The following is a 26,958-nucleotide window of genomic DNA, read 5'->3' as shown; positions in this document are numbered from 1 at the left end:
CAAAGTCCATTAAATCTTAAAGCAGGTAATAAATGTCAGTAACCTTTGTATTTATAAAATGAAAGGCAATAATCCAGCACTTATACACCCCTACAATACTGCATTAATTTCCGCATAGGATTCTACTTGCAAACTTTGAGATTTATTGTAGACAAGTGGTGGGTTCAGAGTGGAAACAAAGAGGCAGGATTAACTGGTGTTTAAGGCACAAGGCTGGGTGTCAAGAAATCTGAGTCCTATTCGTGGTTCTGCCAAAGATGAACAAGGTCACATAGGAGAAGGTATTTAAGCTATTTTGGTGGACAAAATAAGTGTTTAATACTGTGAATGATCAATACTGTTTAATATGGGGGAGGGGAATAAAACCACTCAGGTTTGCAATTATGTTCATAAAAATGCTTGAGCAGCCCTTAAGATAGAGGTGCTATAGAAAAGTACAGTAATTTAAAATATACGTAAAGCCTTGTCAAGATCCAGTTTGATAGGATTAGTCTCTTGTTTTGCCTGACAATCACTACAAAAGAAGTGGTAATGATTCACATTTCTATTAGGATGGGGGCTACAGCTGCTTCTTAAACATGACATCCATGGACCCTCTCCTCCCCTTTCCCCTCCAAATTTTAAATGTTAGTAGTTTGAGTTACATATATTGGCTGTAATCAGAGCTGATGACCTTTCACCAAATGCCAAAGTTCTTCAGTGTCTTAGCAGAAGAGTAGCCAGTAGGGCAATTGCAGCTAAAGATTTACACTCTGGTGAGAGTAATCTTTTCACTTCCATTCAGTATGAATGGCTAACTCTGCCAATGGACTTATAAGTATCTTGCAGATTTTTCTGTAAATGGTTACAACAAATTTAAAAAGTGGTCAAGAACATGTGAGCTTTCATACTAGCCCCGTATACTTTACAGCTAACATCTACCCCTTAGTGTTGAACATTAACTTGTTAAAATGACAGTCTGTAGTGCCCTTCCTCCCGCAAAGAGAGAAAATCCCCACTACCTAATCTAAAAACTGAACTGCTATGATTAGGCAGTACTGTCCTTCATTCTATAACCTTTACCTTCTTCCAGCGTGTAGTCTTTAAAAATAGATATGGGCCAGCTAGGAATTCCTGATGTAGTTCAGCATAAGACACAGCTAAGGAAATACTAAGAGGTACAGTACCCCTTCTACCTGTTGTTTCATGTGCATGGATTGGCTAGCCACTCTAATGCGAATTTTAAATATAAAAACCAAGGAGATACTTCTAAGCTGTATGTATCCTCAAGAGAGCTGGTAGGAGCTATGTCCTCAGCCTCTGTTTAGATTTAAAAACAAACAATATGCTTATCCAAGGCTCTAGAGCCCCAACATTAATAAGGCAATGAAGTCTCAGCAGCATTAAGGAGCTATTTCAACAGGAACTCAGCCAGACACCTACAGAAAACCCGTTTGCACATCCACTTTAATCATGCTGGGAAGCATACCATTAGTCTTTTCCAAAAACAGTATCAAACACATCTTGCCATGTACCTGGAGGTCACCAAATTCAGACTATTTCAGACCAAGGGAGTAGGGAGAGCAAGTTCCAAAGAGTGTGAGCCCTCAGAATGCCCTGCCAGTTGCTCACTCTTATTTGGGGGTGTGTGTGTCACTCTCGTGTCCCTGTGCCACTGCTGTGGTCAGCAGGAAGAGATGCTTCCCTCAGGTAGGATGGTCCCAGGCTGTTGAGGGCTTTATTGGATATAAACACACCCTACACTCTATCCAGGGACTGATGGGCAAACAGTGAGGATTTTGAAGCACTCATACGAGCTCACCAATTAGTAGGGTAGTGGTTCTGGACAGTCTTAGTGGACTTATGGCTGTTTGAGGGGCACAAAAGAGCTTTTCCATGGCTTCACTAACAAACCACGCTTTGCTTTACACCAGCTATCATGATCCATGCTTTCAAGATACCTCTAGGAACAATATCTGCGTCCTGGAACAAGTGTTTGTGGAATATCTAGATTAACATTTACAAATGTTGCAACAGGACTGAAGATTCTAGTATTGACAAGACCCAATAAGTCAATCTACAAGGAAACTGCAGCCAGCTACCTGCAGGGAGAAATCTTTCAGAAAAGCTGTGGCATTCTTTAGCCCTGGAGGGAAATGGGATTGGGGGCAGGGGGTGTCTGTAGATGGCCACTTTACCTACAACACAAAACTTCTTTTGTGGATGGTGGATTTTGTGTAGTTATGAGGTGAGAGAGGAAGCACACTGTTCCCTTAAAGTTTTGCTTTTAATGCCACAGTGGAAAAAATGCATTTTTGTTGCACATATTAACAGTTTACTTTTGGATAAACACAATGAAAATATGGTTCTCTTGCTTTCCTACAATAGCTTAAGTCAGTAGTACTTCACAGTATGTTTGGTCCAATTGTAAGGCACTTCTTTGTACTGCAGCTATTTCACTTGGCTGCATGCTTCTTGACCATGTCAATGTATTCCTGCACATCATCAGGAGATCCCAGGGCAATAGGTGCTCTCTGGTGGATATCCTCAGGCACTATATCCAGCACTGCCTGGTTTCCTGTAGTAGCAATTCCCCCAGCCTTCTCAATTACAAAGGCCATGGGATTACATTCATAGAGAAGCCTCAGCTGGAAGACAGAAGCCAAAAATTATAGTGATCAGTAGAGTACATTACTTCAGGATATTTTGTATAAAATGTATATCAAAGTTTTCTAGTATTAATCATACTAAGTAGAAAAATCAGCAGTAAATATTTCATATTTAAATTACCTCTTGAAGCAAAGATCAAGCTTATATATGGTATCCTTTTTTCCTAGTATAGACCGTGATGTTTTGGCCATATTTGTCCCCATTTCCCACATGGTGAATATTGTGTTGCCCCGTGCTCTCTTTATGGAGATTGTTCACCTTCCTGTTAAGTGCAGGCATGGTGCAGCACTTGAGTGAATAAGGAGTACTGTAGAGAAGTGGTTCTCAACCAGGGGAGCATAAGTACCCTTCAGGGTATGTAGAGATCTTTCAGGGGGTACAACTCATCTAAATATTTGCATTTGCAAGAACCCAATGCACAGCTACAGACTAGGGACCGAATGGCTAGGCAGCAGTTCTGCGGAAAAGGACCTAGGGGTGACAGTGGACGAGAAGCTGGATATGAGTCAGCAGTGTGCCCTTGTTGCCAAGAAGGCCAATGGCATTTTGGGATGTATAAGTAGGGGCATAGCGAGCAGATCGAGGGACGTGATCGTTCCCCTCTATTTGACATTGGTGAGGCCTCATCTGGAGTACTGTGTCCAGTTTTGGGCCCCACACTTCAAGAAGGATGTGGATAAATTGGAGAGAGTCCAGCGAAGGGCAACAAAAATGATTAGGGGACTGGAACACATGAGTTATGAGGAGAGGCTGAGGGAGCTGGGATTGTTTAGCCTGCAGAAGAGAAGAATGAGGGGGGATTTGATAGCTGCTTTCAACTACCTGAAAGGGGGTTCCAAAGAGGATGGCTCTAGACTGTTCTCAATGGTAGCAGATGACAGAACGAGGAGTAATGGTCTCAAGTTGCAGTGGGGGAGGTTTAGATTGGATATTAGGAAAAACTTTTTCACTAAGAGGGTAGTGAAACACTGGAATGCGTTACCTAGGGAGGTGGTAGAATCTCCTTCCTTAGAGGTTTTTAAGGTCAGGCTTGACAAAGCCCTGGCTGGGATTATTTAACTGGGAATTGGTCCTGCTTTGAGCAGGGGGTTGGACTAGATGACCTTCTGGGGTCCCTTCCAACCCTGATATTCTATGATTCTATGATTCTATGATTCATAGTTTAACGGGCTACATAAAAAGCACTAGCAAAGTCAGTACAAACTAAACTTTCATATAGACAAAATAAGTAAGCAATTTTTCAGTAATAGTGTGCCGTGACACTTGTATTTTGTAAGCAATAGTTTGTGAGGTGAAACTTAGGGGTACACAAGACACAGCCTTCTGAAAGGAGTACAGTAGTCTGGAAAGGTTGAAAACCACTGCTGTAGAGTGAGAGACTGTGTGCACAACACTTAACTATTCATTAATAAGTTTAAAAACAACTACAGGTCACTGAAGTTTGCATTGAGAAAAACCTCTGGTTGTGTCAGTTTGTGTAATGAGTAACTGCGTTTTATCTACAAGCTGAAGCAATAATTTCACCCAGAAGTTTTCAAAACAGATTAAAGTTTTGCTGAATAAACAGTTGTCCTCCCCTATTCTTGGGAGGAGAAAGGGGAAAGCAGAGAACAGAGCAGTCTGAGCACTACCAGTTCTGTAAGGATGGGAGGGTGGAGAACAAATGCAAGTGCCTATAATCACTACACTTTCCCACAAGACCACCAGAGAGTGGTGGTAGAGAGTAGAGGAACAAGAAGTAGAATGGTTCTGCAAGCAATAGCTCCTTTAAGGCAGTGGCTCTCAACATTTCCAGACTATTGTACGCTTTTCAGGGGTCTGATTTGTTTTGTGTACCCCCAAGTTCCACCTCACTTAAAAAGTGCTTGCTTTCAAAATCAGACATAAAAATACAAAAGTGTCACAGCACACTATTACTGAAAAATTGCTTACTTATTTTGACTATTTAATTATAAAATCAATTAGAATATTGTACTTACATTTCAGTGTATAGTATATAGAGCAGTATAAAGAAGTCATTGTCTTATGAAATTTGTTTGTAGTGACTTCGCTAGTGGTTTTTATGTAGCTCATTGTAAAACTAGGCAAATATCTAGATACGTTGATGTACCCACTGGAAGGTCTGTGTATCTCCAGAGGTATGTATACCCCTGGTTGAGAACCACTGCTTTAAAGCAGCTCCAGGAGATTTTTATTTTAACAGCTGGAAGTTGAAGCTAGCCAATTTCAAACTGGAAATAGTGTACATTTTTACCAGTGAGTAATTAACTAGTTGAGCAAATTACCAATTGCTGGCAATCTTTAAATCAAGATTGGATGTTTTTCTAAAAGATATGCATTAGGAATTAGTTTGGGAAAGTTCTGTGGCCTGTGTTATACAGGAAGTGAGATGAGATGTCACAATAGTCCAGGGGCGGGCAAACTTTTTGGCCTCAGGGCTGCATTGCGTTTCTGAAATTGTATGGAGGGCCAGTTAGGGGAGGCTGTTCCTGTACATGGCCTGGCCCCCACGCCCTATCCGACCCCCCCACTTTACCCCCTGACAACCCCTGGGGACCCCTATCCCATCCCCTCCCCGCCTGCTCTCAGTCCCCTGACCAACCTCAGACCCCCTGCCCCTAACTGCCCCCCGCTGCCCCATCCAACCCCCCCACTCCTTCCTGACTGCCCCCCCCTGGGACCCCTGCCCCATCCAACCACCTCCGGACCCTTTCCCCTAACTGCTCCCCCACCCAATTCAACCCCCCTCTCCTTCCTGACTGCTCCCCCCAGGACCCCTGCCCCATCCACCCACCCACTCCCTGACTGCCCCCCGCCACCCTGCCCCCATTCAACTCCCATTCCCCACCCTCTGACCACCCCAACCCCTATCCACACTCCTGACCACCCCACGAACTCCCCTGCCCTCTATCTAACCCCCCCCCCCGCCCCCTTACTGTGCTGCCTGGAACACCAGTGGCTGGCAGCATAGTTGCACCAGGCCAGGCAGCCACGCTGCACAGAGCACCGGGTCAGGCAGGGCTCTGCAGCCCTGCCGCCCACAGCATTGTGCTGCCGCGTGGCTGCAGGGGAGGGGGGACAGCCTCCTGGGCCAGGAGCTCAGGGGCCGTGCAGGACGGTCTCGTGGGCTGGATGTGGTGCGTGGGCTGTAGTTTGCCTACCTCTGCAATAGTCCCTTCTGACCTTGGAAGGTATGAATCTATGAAAGAGGCCAGGGGATTGGGAGAGACTAGGGGGGTGGGAACCCATGGGCCTCTGGCACAACCAGGAGAGCAGCAGAGGAATCCCACAATGATATGGTGAGAGAGGGCAGAACTGAATGGTTTATTGGGGGAGCACCCAGTTCTTAATGTGTTTTAATGCTACTTAAAAAAAAATCCTACAGTGTCAAACCATGGCAGTAGATATATTCTTGCAACTTGTGCACCATAAAACATTTAAAAACTGGCTGTTACATTGTAAAAATCTTACAATCAGTGTTGTCTAAACTATTCTATCAGACTACATGCTTTCTAAAATTAGGTTAATTCATTTTTACCTTTCCTTTGGGGCTTTTGGAGTTGGCTGGATATAAAAAGATTCCTCCATACACCAGAGTACGATGTACATCAGCTACCATAGAACCTATATACCTCGCACCATACGGAGAGCTGCCATCCTGTATAAAGACATTTGATAAACAACCTTTGATTAAATCTTGTTAGCTTTTTTAGTGGTAATAACTTGGCTCTTGCATAGTGTTTTTCATCCATAGAACTCAAAGTAATTTACAAAGAAAGCTTAATTATAGTCATCCTCATTTTACAGATGGGGAAAAACAGAGGTACTGGGCAAGTCATTTTGCATCAAAGTCATACAAAAGGTCAGTGGCAGAGATAAATATGACACAGGACTTCAGATTCCTAGTTCAGAGCCTTAAGCATGCTACCTTCACAGTACTGACAAGACAACGTTAGAAGCTAGAGTTGCTGTGTTCCATTGGGCAAAAACAAAACAAAACAGTGCTATCCCTAGCCCCTCTCCATCAAGTTGTGCCCACCAGATCACACCACTTCAGAGCTATAAGTTAAATCAGATCTATAGCAGAACCCATATTTTATGAACTAGCAGGGGGGATCAAATTCATAACTTGCAACATCTCAAAATTGCAGTAGGTACCAGTGCACTGCACTTTCTTCTTGTCCTTTAAACCACTGCAAAGCAATTTCCAATGCACTGGAATCTGAAGGGCTCTTGACATTTGAGGTCACTATTAATTATTATTAGCATTACTATTAGTACTTCCACTTCCCTCCCCCCAACTCCCTCCTGTCAGGAAAAATGGCTCAGAACTGATGGATTATTCATAAGGCTAGCATTTGTCAATAGAGGTTTTATTATATTTTGCTCTATGGCAATGATCTCCAACCTGTACACCCAAGATCACTTTCTGAATTTAAGGGTAACCCAGGATCTACCCCACCCCCTCTACCCAGTCACTCGCTCTCCCCTACCCTCACTCACTTTCACCAGGCTGGGGCAGGAGGTTGGGAGGGGGTGTGGGCTCTGGGCTAGGGCTGAGGGGTTTTCAGTGTGGGAGGGGGCTCCGGGCTGAGCCTGGGGCAGGGGAGTACAAGCTCTGGGAGGGAGTTTGGGTGCAGGAGGGGTCTGAGGGTTGGAGTGCCGGAGGGAGTATGGGGCGCTAGCTCTGGGAGGGGGGCACTTACCTTGGGTGGTTCCCAATCGGTGGTGCAGTGGGGCTTGGCTCCACTCAGGCACATCAGCACCTCCTCCTTATCATGAGCCAGGCCACCCCTGCCAGTCAGTAGTGCACCATGTGGCCATGCTGCTCACAGAAGGGGCCAATGTGCCTCTGCAGCCCCTGGGGGAGGCACATGGCTCTGCAGCCTGCCTGGCTCTGCAGGCACTGCCCCACAGATCCCATTGGCCACAGCTCCCTGTTCCTGACCAATGGGAGCTGCAGGGGCTGTGTTTGCAGACAGGAGCAGTGTGTGGAGACCCCATCTCTCCCCCCACCCATCCTCAGGGGTTGCAGGGGCATCCTGGCCACTTCGGAGAATGGTGTGGGGCGGCGGCCGGCAGGCAGACCTACTGTGCTGCCACGGCCAGAGATAGCGATTGACTGGGAGAGTCTCCAGGATCGATCCTTTCCCTCTGACATGATTGGGGCAAGGAATTCCATATTCCCATCCTCCTGCCTCTTCATCATGATATCTGAATGGTGTCTAACTAGTCCCTTGTATCAAGAACCACCAGTGTGGCACTGGGCCCCACAGGTTGCTGTGGAGAGAGAAGTGTTGGTTTGGCTCAGGTTAGTTTTCAGCTTTGCAGCAGGCACAGTGTGAAGTTGTACCTTCTAACCTGTGGTTGGACTAGGCTTCCACTCTCAGAAACCAGAGGATTGAGTCAGAAGGCTGAAAGCTAGGTCGTTTAGTTTAAAGCTAGGCAGAGAGAAACTATAAAAGTTAGACAGATTTTCTTTAGGCTTTTTGTTCTCCTCTGGAAAATCTTCACAAACTAACAGTGAATGGTGAGGAGAAAATCTTCACAAACTAACAGTGAATGGCTTAGCAAGGAGATGTGGCACTTCCCCTCAGGGACACCAATTCAAAGAGGATTTGGGACAAAGAAAAAGGTTATCTAATTATCTGCTTGGAATGATTTGTTAGTAGCCTCTTTAGTTTTGTGAAATCTTCTGTTACTCCTCTCTGCTGAGAGGGCTCAAAGACTGAATGAGAATGGACACTTTCTTCCCACTCTTAGGGTGACTCTACACTGCATCTGAGAACATGCTGCCCAGCTGGGGTAGACAGATGCTAGCTCTGCTTGATCAAACATGCTAAAAATAGTGATGTGGCCAGGGGTGGCACACAGGTGGCAGCTTGGGCTAATCACCCAGCTACATACCCTGGCGTCCAGCTAGGTTTGTAATTGGGTGTCTATCCCCAGCCACATTGCTATTTTTAACATGCTAGCTCAAGCAGAGCTAGTGTGTATCTGTCTACCCTCGCTGGGAAGCACAGTCCCAGCTGCAGTGTAGATGTACTTTCAGAGATGGCTTTCTAGCTCAGAGACAGTGGGCAGTAAGGGGAAGCTTCAATTTCAGATATCACACTCTAACGTGCATGTCTCCAAAGCGGTCAAGTGAGAACTAAATTTATTTTAAAACCCTATAAAAATCTACACAAAAAATATGTCTGTCTTTGAGATGGCATGTTGTATTGTAAAAAGAATTATGCCCTATTATAGTTGTGCTGATAGCAAAGGAAGATCAATCATTGTATAGAACACTGCTACTGATAAAGCAGCATCTTTCACATCTGCAACAGCTGACTTTACTTCAGTCTGATTTTGAAGTTACTCCAGATCTAACTCCAAAGAGCTCCTTAATTTTATCAAGATTCTCAGTAGGTGAGTTTATCAAATCAAGGTCCTGCTAGCTCTGACACAAGTTAAATAAAATCTTACTTTTTTTGTTAACTTAAGGTATTCATCAGGTAGTACTCAGCCAATGCAATTAGCCAATCTTACATAGATAAGATGTAAAGCCATCTGTTGTCAATAGGATTCCCATGTGGGTTTTCTAACAGTGGATGGTAGCTCTGGGGACCTGGCCAGACTCCATTCTGGGTAATTGGAGGAAGTTAACATCCAGTTGGGTACGACAGAGGGAATTTATCTTTGTTCTTATTGGCACCTATCAATTTCTGGCTTCATGGCAGGTATTCACAAAGCTTTAAAACAGACCCTGACATTTGAGTATCATAGAATATCAGAGTTGGAAGGGACCTCAGGAGGTCATCTAGTCCAACCCTCTGCTCAAAGCAGGACCGATCCCCAATTAAATCATCCCAGCCAGGGCTTTGTCAAGCCTGAGTAGTCCTTTAAGCGAGAGGATCTCATAGTCAGCTTCAAGCAGCGCTAAGCACAAGTCTTGTTTCCACACCCATTCAGAAGTCCACTATATGAGAGAGGAAAAACAAGCTCTGTAACTTTGTATAAAAACAAACAGTCAGCTATGGTGGCTTACTGATCCACAAAAGGACTTCAGAGATCATGAAGTTAAACAAAGCCCAAGGAATAGTTGGTACACTTTGACTTCTACACTATTAGGGTTCAGTCTCGCCTAACTTTGGCGTTTGACACCCTGCACGTATGCATGATAAGAGTGTAAAGTTTGAGGCACTGAACATTTGCTTATCTTAGAAAAATTTCTCTAGAAAGTGAACATTTACCTGAGGGAATTTCTTCTTTTTAAGATACTCTGTGACTGCAGGATCAAAATATGCAGCATAGCCCTCATTGAGACTGTAGATATTTCCTCTCTTTTTGATTTTCACATTCTTATCAACCAAAATGAATTCCCCAATTGCCTGACAATAATGAGAAAGCAAGTCAATAACTGTGTGTGCGTGTTCTTCACGAGACTAAAGGCAAGTGAATGCTACATACAATTTAGTGAAAACCTACTGCAGTTTCCATTTTCTTTTTACAATTCAGTACTTGGGGGGAAAAAAAAGTACAGCTCTGTAGTCTTGGACCAAAAGTCTTGCTTACCCATAAGATACCCCATAAGCCCTGACTCATACAAGTTTCCTTCACTTGATCACTCCCCATCTCCAAAATTATTATCCTGTGCCAAGAGAATAGTTTGATGCATGTCCACTCAGTTCTTTGTTTTCTTTTTACAACTGATAGCCAAGGTGCAATTGTGGGCAGTTTTAGGGATTGTGAACACCTATTCATTAGGAGCTGGACTGAGATTTCTAACTCCATTTGACTAGCCATGAGATGGTAACAAGTTTGACACTATTAGTCTGACCAGAATGAAAACAGTAACAAAGTGATGAAAGGATCTGTACATAGTTACCAAATGTTTAAGGTCTCTAGTCTCCACTGCAGTAAGTTTTCACATGTGTAAGGGAGGAAAAAAAAAATTGTAAAGGGTCTCTGTTTCTAAACAAACAAAAAAGGTGGTAATACATGCAGACATTTAAACCATTACTATATAGAAAACATCAAATTCTATTTCCTTGAAGCTACTGCCATGGCACGTTCCAAACATGACTTACTATTAGTAAAAGTAAGTGGCAAAACCTGATTTACAATAGAATGGCTTTAAATTAAACTGAATCACTGCAGACAACTGCACTGTGTGATGTTAAATTGACTTTTGAATTCAAAAGTCAGATGACCAATAGCTTCTAGGATGTCAAGCACATGTATACACACTCCATACTTACTCTTTTAAACAATCAGGATGTGATCTGTAAGCGCAAGAGAATATTAAATGTATTTCTGCATCTCTAGTCCACTAAAAGATTAAAGGTACTAGAGTTAAGGAATGTACTAAATTACAAGAGACAGTCTTCAGGGAAATTCTGCAAATGCAAAAGATGCTTAAGTATTCATCACATCAGGTGGCACATGATGTTTACTTGATTCTCTGACTAAACTATCAATTTTGAGTGGTCTTATTAATGACCACTATCTCCAGCAGAAGGGAAGAATGCCAGAAGCCTTTGGGGGTTTATCTATTCTATTTTTATAGGCATATCAACTCCCATTGGCTCTCTTAAGAGTACTGCATCTTCAGATGTTAAGATTTAGTTTGGAAGCAGTTCTATATATTGATTCACTTAGGAAAAATTTGTTCTGGAATTTTGTTATCTCTACAAGAGCAAGCTATTCATACCAGATGTAGGCTTTCTTACCGGGTCAAGCATAAAACAGTTGACACCAGATTCAATGGCTAGCACCAGCATTGTAGCACTCCCATATAGGGCATAACCAGCTGCCACAAGATTACGTCCTGGCTGTAAAGCATCTTTCTCAGAAGGTTCCTCAGCGGAAGCCTGGAATAGGAAGGAAGAGTGTCAAGAATCTTTTTAAACTAAAAATTCCCAGGATTCATCTATTTTATAAGCTTCATTTATTTACAGTAATAGAACCACAGCAGCATGTGCTGCTCTAACAGGCTACTAGTGCACGCCTTTGGAACACCAGGCCTAAGACAGCATGCCTTCAATTGCTGAAGAGCAGCAATAACGTAATAGATATTTGTTTAAGCTTATTGCTAGAGTATGGTCACCAATTAAAGGGAAAAAAAAATCAGTAGAGAAGTCTCTCCTTAAAACTCTGCTGTTCTGCAATGACGACAAAAACTTCACAACTGTTAGACTGCTAGTGTGTAGACACAATACTCGTCAGCATGGTAGGCATTGATCTCATTGTTTCCTTGTTAATCCCCACTCCCCCCCCCCCAATTATCTGTTCTCTGGTCATATACTATACTAAGCTCTTTAAGGTAGGGACCACTTTTGTTCTGTGTTTGCACAGTGCCTACTATATTGGGGTCCTGGTCCATGACTAGGGCTCCTAGCAATATGGTTATACAAATAATTCATGATGAAAGCAAAGGAGACAAAGGCCCTGATCTGACAAAGCTCTTCTATACATGATTTAACTTTAAAGTATATTCATAAGAGCTTTCCTAGATCAGGGCCAAAGAGAGAAGTCAAGCGCTAGGGTGGAATGCAGGAAGTAGAAGAGATGGGGTAGAGATATGTACTATCTTGAAAGTGATAATGAGTAAGGCTGACTTTCTGTGACCTTCGTGACTTCTGCAGTGTACAGTGTGCCTGGGGCAGTCTCAGACCCCAGCAGTGTTTGGGTGTGGAAGGGGGCAGGGGCATAGGAGAGGGTGAGGCGGGCTCTCAGTGGTGCTTACTCCGGGGGCTCCCCAGAAGCAGCGACATCCCCTTCGCTCAGCTGTTGGTGGAGGTGTGACCAGGCAGTTCTGTGCGCTGCCTCTGCCCAGAGCGCTGGCTTCGCAGCTCCCATTGGCTGGGAACTGTGGTGTCTGCTGCTGAGGGGGGTGAGGTGCGGAGCCAGGTAGGTAGCCTGCCAGCCCTGCCACCCGCCTTGCCCTCACATCAGCAGAGGTCCCAGGCCTTGTGCCACCACCTGCACACCCTTTCCCCCGCCACCCCCAACAGTTTTATTCACTGGTATTTTTAATAAAATGTCTGACTTTTACTAAAAATAACCATGACTAAAACGTAGCCTTAATAATGAGTGCCTTCAATTTGATGCAGAAATCGGAGGCAGAATTTAAAAAACAAAGTGGAACTTTAGTCATAATGTTTACAATTGACTAGTACCAAGAACTTGTTTTTTTTTGCTCCTGGGTGAAGTGAGCCCAAAAAAGTTACTGGTGCATCGAAACCTGGGTCAGGGCGGTTAAAGATGGACAGTGTGTCTTGTCTGAATTCACACAGTTGTTTCCATGGTTGAGACATGTTAATCCTGTATTTCATATGCCTGCAAATGAGACTTCTATCTTTCAGAATGAATTAGGCATGTTACATTTATAAGCAATGTTTCAAACTGAATCTCATCTGGGAAGCCTGTCCTCAGGCTGACAGGACTACTTGTACAAGATGGGAGAACTAGTTTCATTGAAGAATGCACATAACTCAGGTAGATGAGATTAGTGTTCTGTTTGGTCTCAAGTGGTAGGAGTAATTATGAAGCACTTAACTCCTGTTATCCTTGTCATTGTTAGAGGAATCTAACTGGCTAATTGAATATCAGTCAGGATTGCATGTATGTAGGTCTATTAACCAAGTGCTGTGTATCACTCAAAGGTATTGTGTAACCGAGCATTTGTAGATTTAATTGGATTTCATTAAATCTTTGGATCCAACCTTATTCCATCATGAGCTGGTTAAGTGTGAAGAACTACTACCCTCCCCCCCCGACTGTTTTAGCATGACAACATCCCACTTTACCTTTCTGTAGATGGCAAAGATAGTTCCAATGGAAACAAGGCAGTCAATGTTAGAAGAGCCATCAAGAGGATCCATGCAGACTATATATTTACCCTGGAAAATAAAGACCGAAGAACTGGATTTAGTTATTTGCCCATCTACCCCAAATAAAAATGTTTTGCCACCTAATCTACTCAAGTCAATTTCTAGCCAAGAACAGTTTAAAGCTACGTCTACACTAGAAACTTCAAAGTGCTGCAGAGGAAGCGTTCCCATGGCCGTGCTTTGCAGTGTGTGTGGTGTCATGCGCGAGCCCTGGGAGAGAGCTCTCCCAGCACTCCTGGTAATCCACCTCCACCGGGAGAATAGCTCCAAGCACTCTGAGCCTGTCCACACTAGCGCTTTAAAGCACTCAAACTCGCTGCGCTCAGGGGGGTGAGCGCCCTATAAAAATATAAGTGTAGACAAGGTCTAAGGTAATGTTATGTAGCTATAGTCTCAAGAAGTGGAATACTATTTTGATGATTTATTTGTGGCTGAGTTTTTAGCACTGTTTAATTGCTTGCGCATCTGTATGGACAGAATTTGGGAAATGTTTAATTGAAAGAACAGATGATGCCACCGTTCTCGTAGTGGCACATGCAGAGCGGTAGAGTCTTGCTACAGTCACAGAGAAAAATACTGAGGCTAAAAGCTCACCCTGCCGGCATACATTGATGAGCTGTTATTACAACACTTTCAGCAAGCAGCAACTGTTAGGGAGGCCCTGCAAAACCTAGCACCCTAGCTTTTTTTTTACCCTTTCATCTTTTATAAAAAAAATTGTCTTAATTTACACAGTAGCATGAGAAACTGAGATCAGTTTTTGTTTCGGCTCCATTTGAGCCATTTAAAAACAAAAAACAACAACACCAACCACCTACCTGATCAAGAATAACACAACGCCTGAATAACGCACCGTGTGCTTCAAAGAAACACCAAGCTGAGCTTTGTTACACCTGCTCACACATCACACTGCCAATTTGTGGCTTTACCATACTGTTTTCCTAATTTAATAAAAAAATTCCTCCTGCTGCTGCTGCTGCTGCACGAAAGACTCAGACAAGGGATACCGACAAAGGGAAATTTCTCTAATTCTTTACTTATAGTAATAAGTTACTTGTAGTTTGTAAGAGTAAAAAGAAATTGAGGTGTTTAAGTGGATTGTATCCCTTTCTTTAATCATCATGATCCCAGTAGTGGATTTAAGTTCAGCAATACTTAACAGCAGTGCTGGCTCTTTAACAGGGGCAGTAATTCTGCTTTAGCTAGAGCACAGTAGCTTAGATTCAGCAGCAAAACGCTTTAACATGGAGTCTCAGCTAAAAGGTTGTTTGTTTTTTTGTTTTTTTTTTAAATTAAGGTGCTCCAGCATTGAGTCGTCTTAGCCTTTTCAACTGGAGGTTCTGTTTAACTGGGACAAAAGGCACCAAAGTGTCCCAACAAAGCAAATTCTATTGTACTTTGCTAAATTTCTTTAGGAAAAAAATCAGAAAACCACCACCACAATTGGTGGTCACATTAAAAGGAGTCTGGAGCAATTCACTAATACTGCTCTAACAAGTGTATACATTCCTGCAAATGCATATAAATAATGCAACTGCATAGGCCACATAGTAAATTCAAAAACTTGTTTTTATTGATTATTTTATTTTTGAAGAGGGAGGAGAACACTAGTGGAAATTTAATATTTCTAGGAAAGACTACAAATCAGTAAAAAAAAAAACCAAAAAAAAAACCCCCACACTTGTCCTACAATTAAATGACACTATCAATTCTTTAAGTCAGTCCTGAAGTCCTCACTCAGACTTTGCTGAGTCATACTCCTATTGCCTTCAGTGAGAAATTTGCCTGAGGAGGGACCTTTATGGATTGATCCATAAAAATAGTAATTCGGTGATTTACTAAAAATGCTGTAGGAAGAGCCTGCTTGAGAACCATCTAGGGGAAAAAAAGAAAGAAAAAAAAAAAGCACACATGCAAATTGCTCCAGAGGTAAGGAAGTACAAACAATACAGAATTTAGGACCAAAGGGGGAAGAAAGGCTCAAAAAATGTGGGAGCAGAACTGGAGGAAAGAAACCAGGTAGGAGTGAATGGAAAATGTAACTCAAATAGAGAGGGTTGAATATTCATTGAACAGATACAGGAAAATATTGGTAGTATCCAGAAAAACACGTATTTGGCTAACTGCCTTTGAAATCTTTAACTCCAGTTCAATTTTTACATATTTGAAGAAAAGTATTTGTAAAAGTTAACTTGAATCCAAATATTGACAAGTTTTGTAAGTTACTAACCCTTTTTTCAGCATCTACTATTATAGCATTTTTGTTTTCTTCTGACACAATAACACATGTAGTGAACGATGACTTGAGCATGTTAATCACCAGGTCATTGGAAAGGACATCCAGCTTCTTTACTTGGTCTCCTGTCACATTGGTGGAACCAGCTATTCCATAGCTAAAGCAATGGAAAGAGATTCTCATGAGGAACAAAAATACAGTAGAACCTCAGTTACGAACACCCTGGGAATGGAGGTTGTTCGTAATTCTGAACATTGACTTAATACAGCTTTGCAACTTTACTATGCAGAAGAAAAATGCTGCTTTCCCTGTATTTTTTAGTAGTTTACGTTTAACACTGTACTATATTTGCTTTTTTTGGTCTGATTGTGTACTTCCAATCCAATGAGGTGTTTGGTTGACTGGTCAGTTCGTAACTCTGAGGTTCTATTGTATGGCATTTTGTAATATTAGGAGCACTCCATCTGGCCCCTCCAACACTGGAGAGTTTACTTTATGCCATCATTGACCTCCATCTTCTATAACTTTTGGATGAGACTACAATTCCATTCAATTGTTTTGATCTAGTGGCCAGTGAACTGCCCGATTCCTCTTCCTCCCTCTATCCTGAAGATTGGAAATCTCAGAATGAAGGATCCTTTAACAGCCACTATTGTCTCAAGTCTACACGACACTCACAATTTAATACCAAAAAATAGCATTTAAACGTTATCTATAATTAGCAAGCTCTGCTGGAGTAGGTTAAGACTTACTTAAAAGGACTAAAAATTGGTAGCCATGAATCCAGGTTCTTCAAGGTAATAGTTATGACTTGGGATTATCTGGGACTGCTTGTTCTTTCCTCCTGTAACATCTCTAAGTAAATCCTTGCTCTTAGCTTCAGCCAGCCTCATTCATGAGGCTTGTCTCTTGTGACCTCATTAGAAAGCCTAAGCATTAGAGGTTAGTCAACCCTTATGGGTGTTCAGGGCTTTTGAATTACACCCACATCACCACGGCATCCTGGGGAATTTCCACAGCTGCCTCCCAGCAGCTCCATCACAGGAGGGCAGCTTTATTTTACCTTAGGATGCATCAATTCTGCTAGTGGAAGCTTGCAGGAAACTTCCACTGAAGGTGCCTATCTCCCCCCCCCCCCCAGCTGTCTCCACCCATCTTCTGGCCTGCACAGACCCCAATGACACAGATATGGTAGGCACCATGCACCACTGAAACAAGCACTCATGCTCCTCCATGCCAAACTTTCTACAATGGGATGACAGGTGTTTTGTTCCTATCAGCAGGAGCTGGGAATTAACACTCTCGTACTGGCTATTTCTTAAATCTTGAAGGCAAATTACCATTGTTTTGTCCAGTCTGCACATTATTTGAAGTCAGTATGGCTTGATATTCAATTCTGCAATTTCCTTCTAACAAGCATGGTTAACAGAGCATTTCACAATAATTTCCTTCCATCCCCCACTGCTTCAAAAGATAAAGGCATGTGATAGTATTTCTCACCCATCTATTCATGACTTGAACAAAACACCTCAGTGGAAGATAATTTCCTGCCCAGACCAAGGCCAAGGGGAAAAGGAAAGTGCTTCCACCTCAGTCTCTAAACAAATTACACAGATACTGTATTAAGTGAAACTTCTGTAGCAGTTTTAAATTATAATGGTCAGACAAAGCTATCGGTGTCAGACAAGAAATATCCATAATTCAAATGGGTACAGTTCTCACATCTGTACATAAAGGGTTTTTTTTTTTTTGAAAACACAAGAACATGGAAAAGTTCAATACACAGAAATTCTCCATGCTGGCTCACACACCGTTTTCAGCTGGCGTGAAAGTGCTGCAGTTGATCCCTGAGAGGCAGTAAGTAGGTTGAGGGAAGAATTCTTCTGTCAATCCAGCACTTTCTACACAGGTGTTACACTGGCAGAGCTACATCTCTCAGGATGTGGATATTTATCCGAGAGACATAGCTGTGCGAGCGTAAGGGTCCAGTGTTGATCAGCCCTATATTTGAAGTCACGATAGCTAGTCAAGTCATTTGTAAAATCCACTGAGAGGTTTTACTTCCATTTTACAGCAACTTTTTCACAACACAAGAAGTTTTGTCAATTTTCCTTTAGTGCTAACAAATTCATTTCCTAATTATAAAAAGGCTACCCTGTGTTGCTGGAGGCCTTTTGGTTAACATGTTTTCTATCATTTGCTGTAAGTTGTCAAATTAGTAAAGTTTCCATAAAATTGCTCACTAATGAAACAGGTCATTATTGTAGGCATTTCTAGAGAGCTGCTAAGTACAGTATCCGGCGAGTCATCAATATGCAAAATAATTAGAAGTAGGTTACAGTACGGTAACTTCAGTTTCTATTCGTCATTACAAGAAAATAAGCACTAGCTTATTTCTGGTGCTACCATGAAGCAGTTCACTGTAGTACTAGCTCTGATTGCTTAGATACTGACAAATCGCAGCTCCTCACAAGGACTGACTCAGTCTTATTCTTTCACAACTTCCCGTAAAACTCACCTTTTATTCCTGACAGCATTATAAAAAAGAAGGTTTTAATCAAACTGATTAAAGTGGTTCTAAGATATTAAATCAGACGGCAGTTGATAATTCAGCCATAAATCAAGCTGTGTCTTCACATTCAAAAATTTGAAGCTGAAAAAAGTTTAATTGCACAAAGATTTTATCATCAACTGAAGGCTCATTTGAAGGCCACTTCATATCTTAGCTTCTGCCATATCAGTTATAGCAGAACACTAGCTGTGCTGTAGTTAAGGTAGCCCAACTCTGAGGGCTCTAAAATCTAGTTACTCTCCCTGCATTGAAATTGTCTTGTTCTCTTCTTTGAGACTCAGCACTATTGCATCTACCTTCAGTAAATACTCACTAGAGAGAGGAGGAACAATAGAGAGTTTTACAAAATTAGATAAATGCTGAGAGCTTGTCTACATGGTGTGTTAGTTCGCCCCAGCTGGAGTGTAAATTCTAGTGCACACCAGCATGCAGATACTTGCTGTATCTGTGGACCCTGCTGGCGTGCACTAAAAGTTCCTAAGGGTATGTCTACATGACGGAATTAGGTTGAATTTATAGAAGTCGGTTTTTTAGAAATCGGTTTTATATATTCGAGTGTGTGTGTCCCCACAGAAAATGCTCTAAGTGCATTAAGTGCATTAACTCGGCGGAGCGCTTCCACAGTACCGAGGCAAGCGTCGACTTCCGGACCGTTGCACTGTGGGTAGCTATCCCACAGTTCCCGCAGTCTCCGCTGCCCATTGGAATTCTGGGTTGAGATCCCAATGCCTGATGGGGCTAAAACATTGTCGCGGGTGGTTCTGGGTACATATCGTCAGGCCCCCATTCCCTCCCTCCCTCCGTGAAAGCAAGGGCAGACAATCCTTTCGCGCCTTTTTTCCTGAGTTACCTCTGCAGACGCCATATCACGGCAAGCATGGAGCCCGCTCAGGTAACCGTCACTGTATGTCTCCTGGGTGCTGACAGATGCGGTATTGCATTGCTACACAGTAGCAGCAACCCATTGCCTTCTGGCAGCAGATGGTGCAACATGACTGGTAGCTGTCATCGTCATGTCCGAGGTGCTCCTGGCCACATCGGCCAGGAGCGCCTGGGCAGACATGGGCACAGGGACTAAATTTGGAGTGACTTGACCAGGTCATTCTCTTTAGTCCTGCAGTCAGTCCTATTGAACCGTCTTATGGTGAGCAGGCAGAAGATACAGATTGCTAGCAGTCGTACTGTACCATCTTCTGCCGGACAGGCAAGAGATGAGGATGGATAGCAGTCATATTGCATCATCTTCTGCCGGGCAGGCAAGAGATGAGGATGGCTAGCAGTCGTATTGCACCATCTTCTGCCGAGCTGCCATGAGATGTGGATGGCATGCAGTCCTTCTGCACCGTCTGCTGCCAGCCAGAGATGTAAAAGATAGATGGAGTGGATCAAAATAAGCAATAGACCAGATTTGTTTTGTACTCATTTGCTTCCCTCCCTCCCCCGTCTAGGCGACTCATTCCTCTAGGTCACATTGCAGTCACTCACAGAGAAGGTGCAGCGAAGTAAATCTAGCCATGTATCAATCAGACTAACTTCCTTGTTCCAATAAGAACAATAACTTAGGTGCACCATTTCTTATTGGAACCCTCTGTGAAGTCCTGCCTGAAATACTCCTTGATGTAAAGCCACCCCCTTTGTTGATTTTAGCTCCCTGAAGCCAACCCTGTAAGCCATGTCGTCAGTCACTCCTCCCTCCGTCAGAGCAACGGCAGACAATCGTTCCGCGCCTTATTTCTGTGCGGATGCCATACCAAGGCAAGCATGGAGGCCGCTCAGCTCACTTTGGCAATTAGGAGCACATTAAACACCGCACGCATTATCCAGCAGTATATGCAGCACCAGAACCTGGCAGAGCGATACCGGGCGAGGAGGCGACGTCAGTGCGGTCACGTGAGTGATCAGGACATGGACAAAGATTTCTCTGAAAGCATGGGCCCTGCCAATGCATGCATCATGGTGCTAATGGGGTAGGTTCATGCTATGGAATGCTGATTCTGGGCTCAGGAAACAAGCACAGACTGGTGGGACTGCATAGTGTTGCAGGTCTGGGACGATTCCCAGTGGCTGCGAAACTTTCGCATGCGGAAGGGCACTTTCATGGAACTTTGTGACTTGCTTTCCCCTGCCCTGAAGCGCATGAATACCAAGATGAGAGCAGCCCTCACAGTTGAGAAGCGAGTGGCGATAGCCCTGTGGAAGCTTGCAACGCCAGACAGCTACCGGTCAATTGAGAATCAATTTGGAGTGGGCAAATGTACTGTTGGGGCTGCTGTGATGCAAGTAGCCCACGCAATCAAAGATCTGCTGATATCAAGGGTAGTGACCCTTGGAAATGTGCAGGTCATAGTGGATGGCTTTGCTGCAATAGGATTCCCTAACTGTGGTGGGGCCATAGACGGAACCCATATCCCTATCTTGGCACCGGAGCACCAAGCTGCCGAGTACATAAACCGCAAGGGGTACTTTTCGATAGTGCTGCAAGCTCTGGTGGATCACAAGGGACGTTTCACCAACATCAACGTGGGATGGCCGGGAAAGGTACATGACGCTCGCATCTTCAGGAACTCTGGTCTGTTTCAAAAGCTGCAGGAAGGGACTTTATTCCCAGACCAGAAAATAACTGTTGGGGATGTTGAAATGCCTATATGTATCCTTGGGGACCCAGCCTACCCCTTAATGCCATGGCTCATGGAGCCGTACACAGGCAGCCTGGACAGTAGTCAGGAGCTGTTCAACTACAGGCTGAGCAAGTGCAGAATGGTGGTAGAATGTGCATTTGGATGTTTAAAGGCGCGCTGGCGCAGTTTAGTGACTCGCTTAGACCTCAGCGAAACCAATATTCCCACTGTTATTACTGCTTGCTGTGTGCTCCACAATATCTGTGAGAGTAAGGGGGAGACGTTTATGGCGGGGTGGGAGGTTGAGGCAAATCGCCTGGCTGCTGGTTACGTGCAGCCAGACACCAGGACGGTTAGAAGAGCACAGGAGGGCACGGTACGCATCAGAGAAGCTTTGAAAACCAGTTTCATGACTGGCCAGGCTACGGTGTGAAAGTTCTCTTTGTTTCTCCTTGACGAAACCCCCAGCCCCTTGGTTCACTCTACTTCCCTGCAAGCTAACCACCCGCCCCTCCTCCCTTTAATCATTGCTTGCAGAGGCAATAAAGTCATTGTTGCTTCACATTCATGCATTCTTTATTCATTCATCACACAAATAGGGGGATGACTACCAAGGTAGCCCAGGAGGGGTGGTGGAGGAGGGAAGGAAAATGCCGCACAGCACTTTAAAAGTTTACAACTTTAAAATTTATTGAATGCCAGCCTTCTTTTTTTTGGGCAATCCTCTGTGGCGGAGTGGCTGGTTGGCCGGTGGCCCCCCCACCATGTTCTTGGGCGTCTGGGTGTGGAGGCGGGCGGTTGGTTACACAGGGGCTGTAGTGGCAGTCTGTGCTCCAGCTGCCTTCGCTGCAGCTCAACCATACACTGGAGCATACTGGTTTGGTCCTCCAGCAGCCTCAGCATTGAATCCTGCCTCCTCTCATCACGCTGCCGCCAGATTTGAGCTTCAGCCCTGTCTTCAGCCTGCCACTTACTCTCTTCAGCGTGCCACCTCTCCTCCTGCTCATTTTGTGCTTTCCTGCACTCGGATATTATTTGCCTCCACGCATTCGTCTGTGCTCTGTCAGTGTGGGAGGACAGCATGAGCTCAGAGAACATTTCATCTCGAGTGTGTTTTTTTTTCTTTCTAATCTTCACTAGCCTCTGGGAAGGAGAAGATCCTGTGATCATTGAAACACATGCAGCTGGTGGAGAAAAAAAAAAGGGACAGCGGTATTTAAAAAGACATTTTATAAAACAGTGGTTACACTCTTTCAGGGTAATTCTTGCTGTTAACATTACATACATAGCACATGTGCTTTCGTTACAAGGTCGCATTTTCCCTCCCCCCACCGCGTGGCTACCCCCTCAACCCTCCCCGTGGCTAACAGCGGGGAACATTTCTGTTCAGCCGCAGGCAAACAGCTCAGCAGGAACAGTTCTTTTTCTCTGAAGAAAAGCACCCTATTTCAACCAGGAGACCATGAATGATATCTCACTCTCCTGAGGATAACAGAGAGAGATGAAGAACGGATGTTGTTTGAACGCCAGCAACCATACACTGCAATGCTTTGTTGTACAATGATTCCCGAGTATGTGTTACTGGCCTGGAGTGGTGAAGTGTCCTACCATGAAGGACGCAATAAGGCTGCCCTCCCCAGAAACCTCTTGCAAAGGCTTTGGGAGTACATCCAGGAGAGCCACGAATGCCAGGGCAAAGTAATCCTTTCACATGCTTGCTTTTAAACCATGTATAGTATTTTAAAAGGTACACTCACCGGAGGTCCCTTCTCCGCCTGCCGGGTCCAGGAGGCAGCCTTGGGTGGGTTTGGGGGGTACTGGCTCCAGGTCCAGGGTGAGAAACAGTTCCTGGCTGTCGGAAAACCGGTTTCTCCGCTTGCTTGCTGTGAGCTATCATCTTCTTTGTCCCCAAAACCTGCTTCCGTGTTGCCTCCATCTCCATTGAAGGAGTCAAACAACATGGCTGGGGTAGTGGTGGCTGAACCCCCTAAAATGGCATGCAGCTCATCATAGAAGCGGCATGTTTGGGGCTCTGACCCGGAGCGGTCATTCGCCCCTCTGGTTTTCTGGTAGACTTGCCTCAGCTCTTAAGTTTCACGCGGCACTGCTTCGGATCCCTGTTATGGCCTCTGTCCTTCATGCCCTGGGAGATTTTGACAAAGGTTTTGGCATTTCGAAAACTGGAACGGAGTTCTGATAGCACAGATTGCTCTCCCCATACAGCGATGAGATCCCATACCTCCCGTTCAGTCCATGCTGGAGCTCTTTTGCGATGCTGGGACTCCATCATGGTCACCTCTGCTAATGAGCTCTGCATGGTCACCTGCAGCTTGCCACGCTGGCCAAACAGGAAAGGAGATTCAAAAGTTCGCAGTTCTTTTCCTGTCTACCTGGCCAGTGCATCTGAGTTGAGAGTGCTGTCCAGAGCGGTCACAATGGAGCACTCTGGGATAGCTCCCGGAGGCCAATACCGTTGAATTGTGTCCACAGTACCCCAAATTCGACCCGGCAAGGCCGATTTAATCCACTTGTCAGGGGTGGAGTAAGGAAATCGATTTTAAGAGTCCTTTAAGTCGAAATAAAGGGCTTCATTGTGTGGACGGGTGCAGGTTTACATTGATTTAACGCTGCTAAATTCGACCTAAAGTCCTAGTGTAGACCAGGGCTTAGTGCGTATTGACTTAAACATTAAGAAACTTAAGTGCATGCCAGCAGGGTCCACGCAGACAGCAAGTGTGAGACATGCTAGTGTGTATTAGAATTTACTCCCTACCTGGGATACACTAATACCCCCATGTACACATGTCTTTAGATGGAGTTTTGGAACTTCCAATCATTTGGTTTACCTGCCAAGCTCATATAAAATTTGAAAGGTCATTTTACTTATTTTTACCATTATATTCTGGAGTCTAAATCTGAGGTTTTTTTAAAGTAAGATAACAGGCGATACTGACAGACCATTGAGTACAAATTTTTTTCCCTACTCCTTTAAGGTAGCTTTTTAGTGCTACATGACAAAATGCACTCAATATTATTTCCACACAAGCATGAGCTGAACTGAGAGCCCAAGACTGAGAAATTAACATCCCTTTAGCATGTGAAAGAATGCACTACAATCCAAACAAAATTTGCATTTATAAAACTTCTGATTGGCTGTTAGTCACAACCCATAAAGATAGTAGTAACAAGAACAGTCACTACAACTGCAGACCATCTCTTGTCCTTGAGCTGTGTGCAGCTCTGCAAATGACAAGAGTTGCTTACTGTTTAACAGATAACTCCTACATGCTCCAATATCCACAGCCAATGGGAGTTTCACCTTAAGAAAGAAGGGCAGGATATCTATAGTTATGAACAGGCATGGGAGAATTTGATTTTAATATAATTTGCCTAGGATCAAATTAAAAATGATTGTTATCTATTTAGATTTTCACAGTTGTGCTAAGCTTTTATGTTTATAGATTTAAATTTTCACAACTGTAGAAAATTAGGGGGAGGACAGACAGTTATTTGATAGTCAATGTGGAGATTCAATAAGTTACAGCTTTATAACCATTGACAAGTTGTCAACATCATATGTCAAAATATATAAAGTAAATATCCTTAAATCAAACTCTAGTAAATTCTTAGGCAAAGTAAAAAATGCTGTTTATCTGTAAATTTTGATCATCAGTGGAAGTTTTGTTGGTTTGTGTATACAATGAAATCAAAAAGTTTACCAATACTTGAATCTTTCCAAGCCTGGCTAATTATTAACTTGTTAAGTATCTCTTGTATTAGCCTGCTTTCCCCAATATGCACATGATTGTCTCTTGCATCAGGAATTCTGAGATCACATCCCTTTTTTTTAGCTGACGTATTTAAAAACCAGTGGTGAAGATGTTTGACAGATTAAAAAATAAAAAAGTAGAACCTGCTTGGACACAAATGAAAGGCTACTGAAAGTGAGCAATTGATAAAATGGCTTAAAGTTCAGAATTGCAATATTAGTAGTTGGCTAGTATTTCAGCCATTTTAAATAACTTTAAAGGGCAATAGGACTATTTTTCATTCACTGTACAATCCCTCTGGAAGCTACAAGTTGAAACATGCCCCATCTTCTTTCTTCTGAGTGCACTAGTTTGGATTACATTGCTTAAATCCATTTAAAAACCAGAATTGAAGCTTCTGTTCATTAAGCTACAAAGGTTACATGGGTTTTGCAGACAAGGAAAGCAGGCAAACAGACTCTTTACGTTTCCCTATCTTTCAAAGTTATGGTACAAACTGAAATGAGCAAGAAAACTCATAGGTGAGATTGAGCCAAGCACTTTTGTGCAAGATTACCCTGAATTGTAAATACCACCAACCCTTTGAAGCAACTGCCACCCCCTGCCAAAACAGTAGGCTAGGAGGACAAAGGTTCAAACTTAATTCTGAATTTGAACATCTCAAAATTCTCTTTTGAACAGGATACTAGTACTAATGCAGTGCAGTTGTTTTGTCTGAAAATATATCAATACTGAGCCATATAGCGTCAGGTAATAAGCTTAAGTGTATATTATTCAGAAAGAGGTGGCAAGAATACTTAGCTAGGCAAAGTGTTGCCTAATTAACAGATTAACTAAGATTAAGCATTATATGTAATAGTGTCACAATGTATCCATGATAATGCAGCCTGTCAACACTGGGTTTGCCATACCTGGATGGCTATTTAAGTAGTAAACACCTTCCTTACTATGCTGTTTACACAGAGTCAATCCTAACTGTCAACATAAGGTTCCTCCACGTTGCCAATCCTTAAAGGCAAGTTTAGTTTCATAAACAGAAAATGAGATTGGTCCTCCCAGGGCACCTTTGAGCTAGGCTTCAGAGGACGGCAGTCTTGGTTTTTAGCTGGGTAGAAATCTTATTCCCAATAACCTCGCTTAGCCTAGGATTGCGATGAATCTTTGCAGGCCACCATGACGCCGCATGGTGCTTTACAATTCCCTAAACTGCCATCCCTGCGCTGAGGGCCCTACAGGGCGAGGCCCCAGTTCTGCAAAGCCCCACCGAACGCTGCTCTGCAGCAACGGCGCCGGAACCGGGGGGCCCAGGGCCCCTTCAGTTCACGCGCCGTAAGAGGGGGGGAGTACCGCGCGGGGGGGGCGGGGTTCTTTGGGGGGGGGAGGAGAGAAGAGGCGGCGCCAGGGCGGGGTCTCGGTTGCGGCGCCGGTAGCCGCCCCCACACTTTTAGGGAGTTTCCGCCGCTCCTGCTTGGGCGGGGCCTACCCCGGCGAAAGCAAGTTACGCTCACAGAGGCCCAGGAAGCCCTTCCCGCGCCGAGGTGGCAGACTCCCGCCCCTGGAGGTGCAATCCCGGCTGGGCGGTGGCGAGTGGCCGATCCCGTTCCTCCGGCAGAGGGGCCGGGCAGGGCGGCTCTGCCCCACGGTGAGCCCCGGCCTGGGCGCGGGGGCGGGCGACTCACAGGTGGGCGATGCCCGCCTTGCGCACGGCGGTGGAGATGGCCTTGATGGCGGTGCAGAGCGCGTTGAGCAGCTGGGTGAGCTCCCCGGTGCCCTGGGCCCGCCTCCCCTCCTCCATCACGAAGCGGGTCAGGGTGACGACGTTGGTGTCGAACGGGGACTGGTCCGTCATGGTGGCGGCAGCTGCGGGGCCGGGCGGGGAGACCGACTGCCACGGAGCTGCAGCGAGACCCACACGCCACCCCCTCCGCTGCCGCCCGGGAACTTCACCAGCCGCGGAGCGAGGGAGTGTCCCGGCCCGGGCCTATCGGCAGACGGGACTGGGAGCAGCCAGCCCCCGGGATCCGCCCCCAAACCGGGGCTGCTTCCCTGTCACCACCTCTTCCCCACATCCTTCCCTCAGCCTTGTCCCCTTTTACCTCTTAGCCCCGCCCGCGGGACCCACCTCCGCCCGCCCCCAAACCCCGGCTGCTTCCCCGGCAACCTCTTCCCCACATCCCTCCCTTCTCCCGGCCCGGCCCCCACCCAGCCCATCTCGCCTTCCCTTCTTCCCGCGTTA

The 26,958-nt window shown here is 44.6% G+C and overlaps 2 protein-coding genes and 1 long non-coding RNA gene across 12 annotated transcripts in view; 1 reads left to right on the top strand and 2 right to left on the bottom strand.

Annotated features, from left to right (window-relative positions):
- Positions 1–2,247: 2,247 nt before the first annotated feature.
- LOC140911608 (fructose-1,6-bisphosphatase 1) lies at positions 2,248–26,686 on the bottom strand. The gene is made up of 7 exons (XM_073344983.1): positions 26,402–26,686; positions 15,757–15,919; positions 13,443–13,535; positions 11,364–11,504; positions 9,885–10,022; positions 6,188–6,307; positions 2,248–2,627 (listed from the first exon to the last, which is right to left on the bottom strand). The coding sequence occupies exons 1-7, from the start codon at positions 26,569–26,571 to the stop codon at positions 2,436–2,438; spliced, it is 1,017 nt and encodes a 338-aa protein (XP_073201084.1). The 5' UTR covers positions 26,572–26,686; the 3' UTR covers positions 2,248–2,435.
- On the bottom strand, positions 21,617–26,224 carry LOC140911610 (uncharacterized). Its single transcript, XR_012159053.2, has 2 exons — positions 22,710–26,224; positions 21,617–22,136 (listed from the first exon to the last, which is right to left on the bottom strand). It is a non-coding gene; the product is annotated as an uncharacterized LOC140911610 (long non-coding RNA).
- AOPEP (aminopeptidase O (putative)) overlaps positions 26,085–26,958 on the top strand; it is a 387,210-nt gene continuing 386,336 nt past the window's right edge. For 3 of the 10 annotated variants that reach the window (XM_073344962.2, XM_073344969.2, XM_073344970.2), the window contains exon 1: positions 26,086–26,364. The gene's annotated coding sequence lies outside the window, so the exon portion shown is untranslated. Of the gene's footprint in view, positions 26,365–26,958 lie in introns of all 10 variants that reach the window. The other 7 variants (XM_073344966.2, XM_073344967.2, XM_073344965.2 and 4 more) reach the window with 4 other exon arrangements.

Source organism: Lepidochelys kempii, chromosome 5 (assembly GCF_965140285.1).
Source record: "Lepidochelys kempii isolate rLepKem1 chromosome 5, rLepKem1.hap1, whole genome shotgun sequence".
NCBI lineage: Eukaryota > Metazoa > Chordata > Testudines > Cheloniidae > Lepidochelys > Lepidochelys kempii.
The sequence above is the reverse complement of the archived record's forward strand: the minus strand, read 5'-3'. Positions and strand labels throughout refer to the sequence as shown.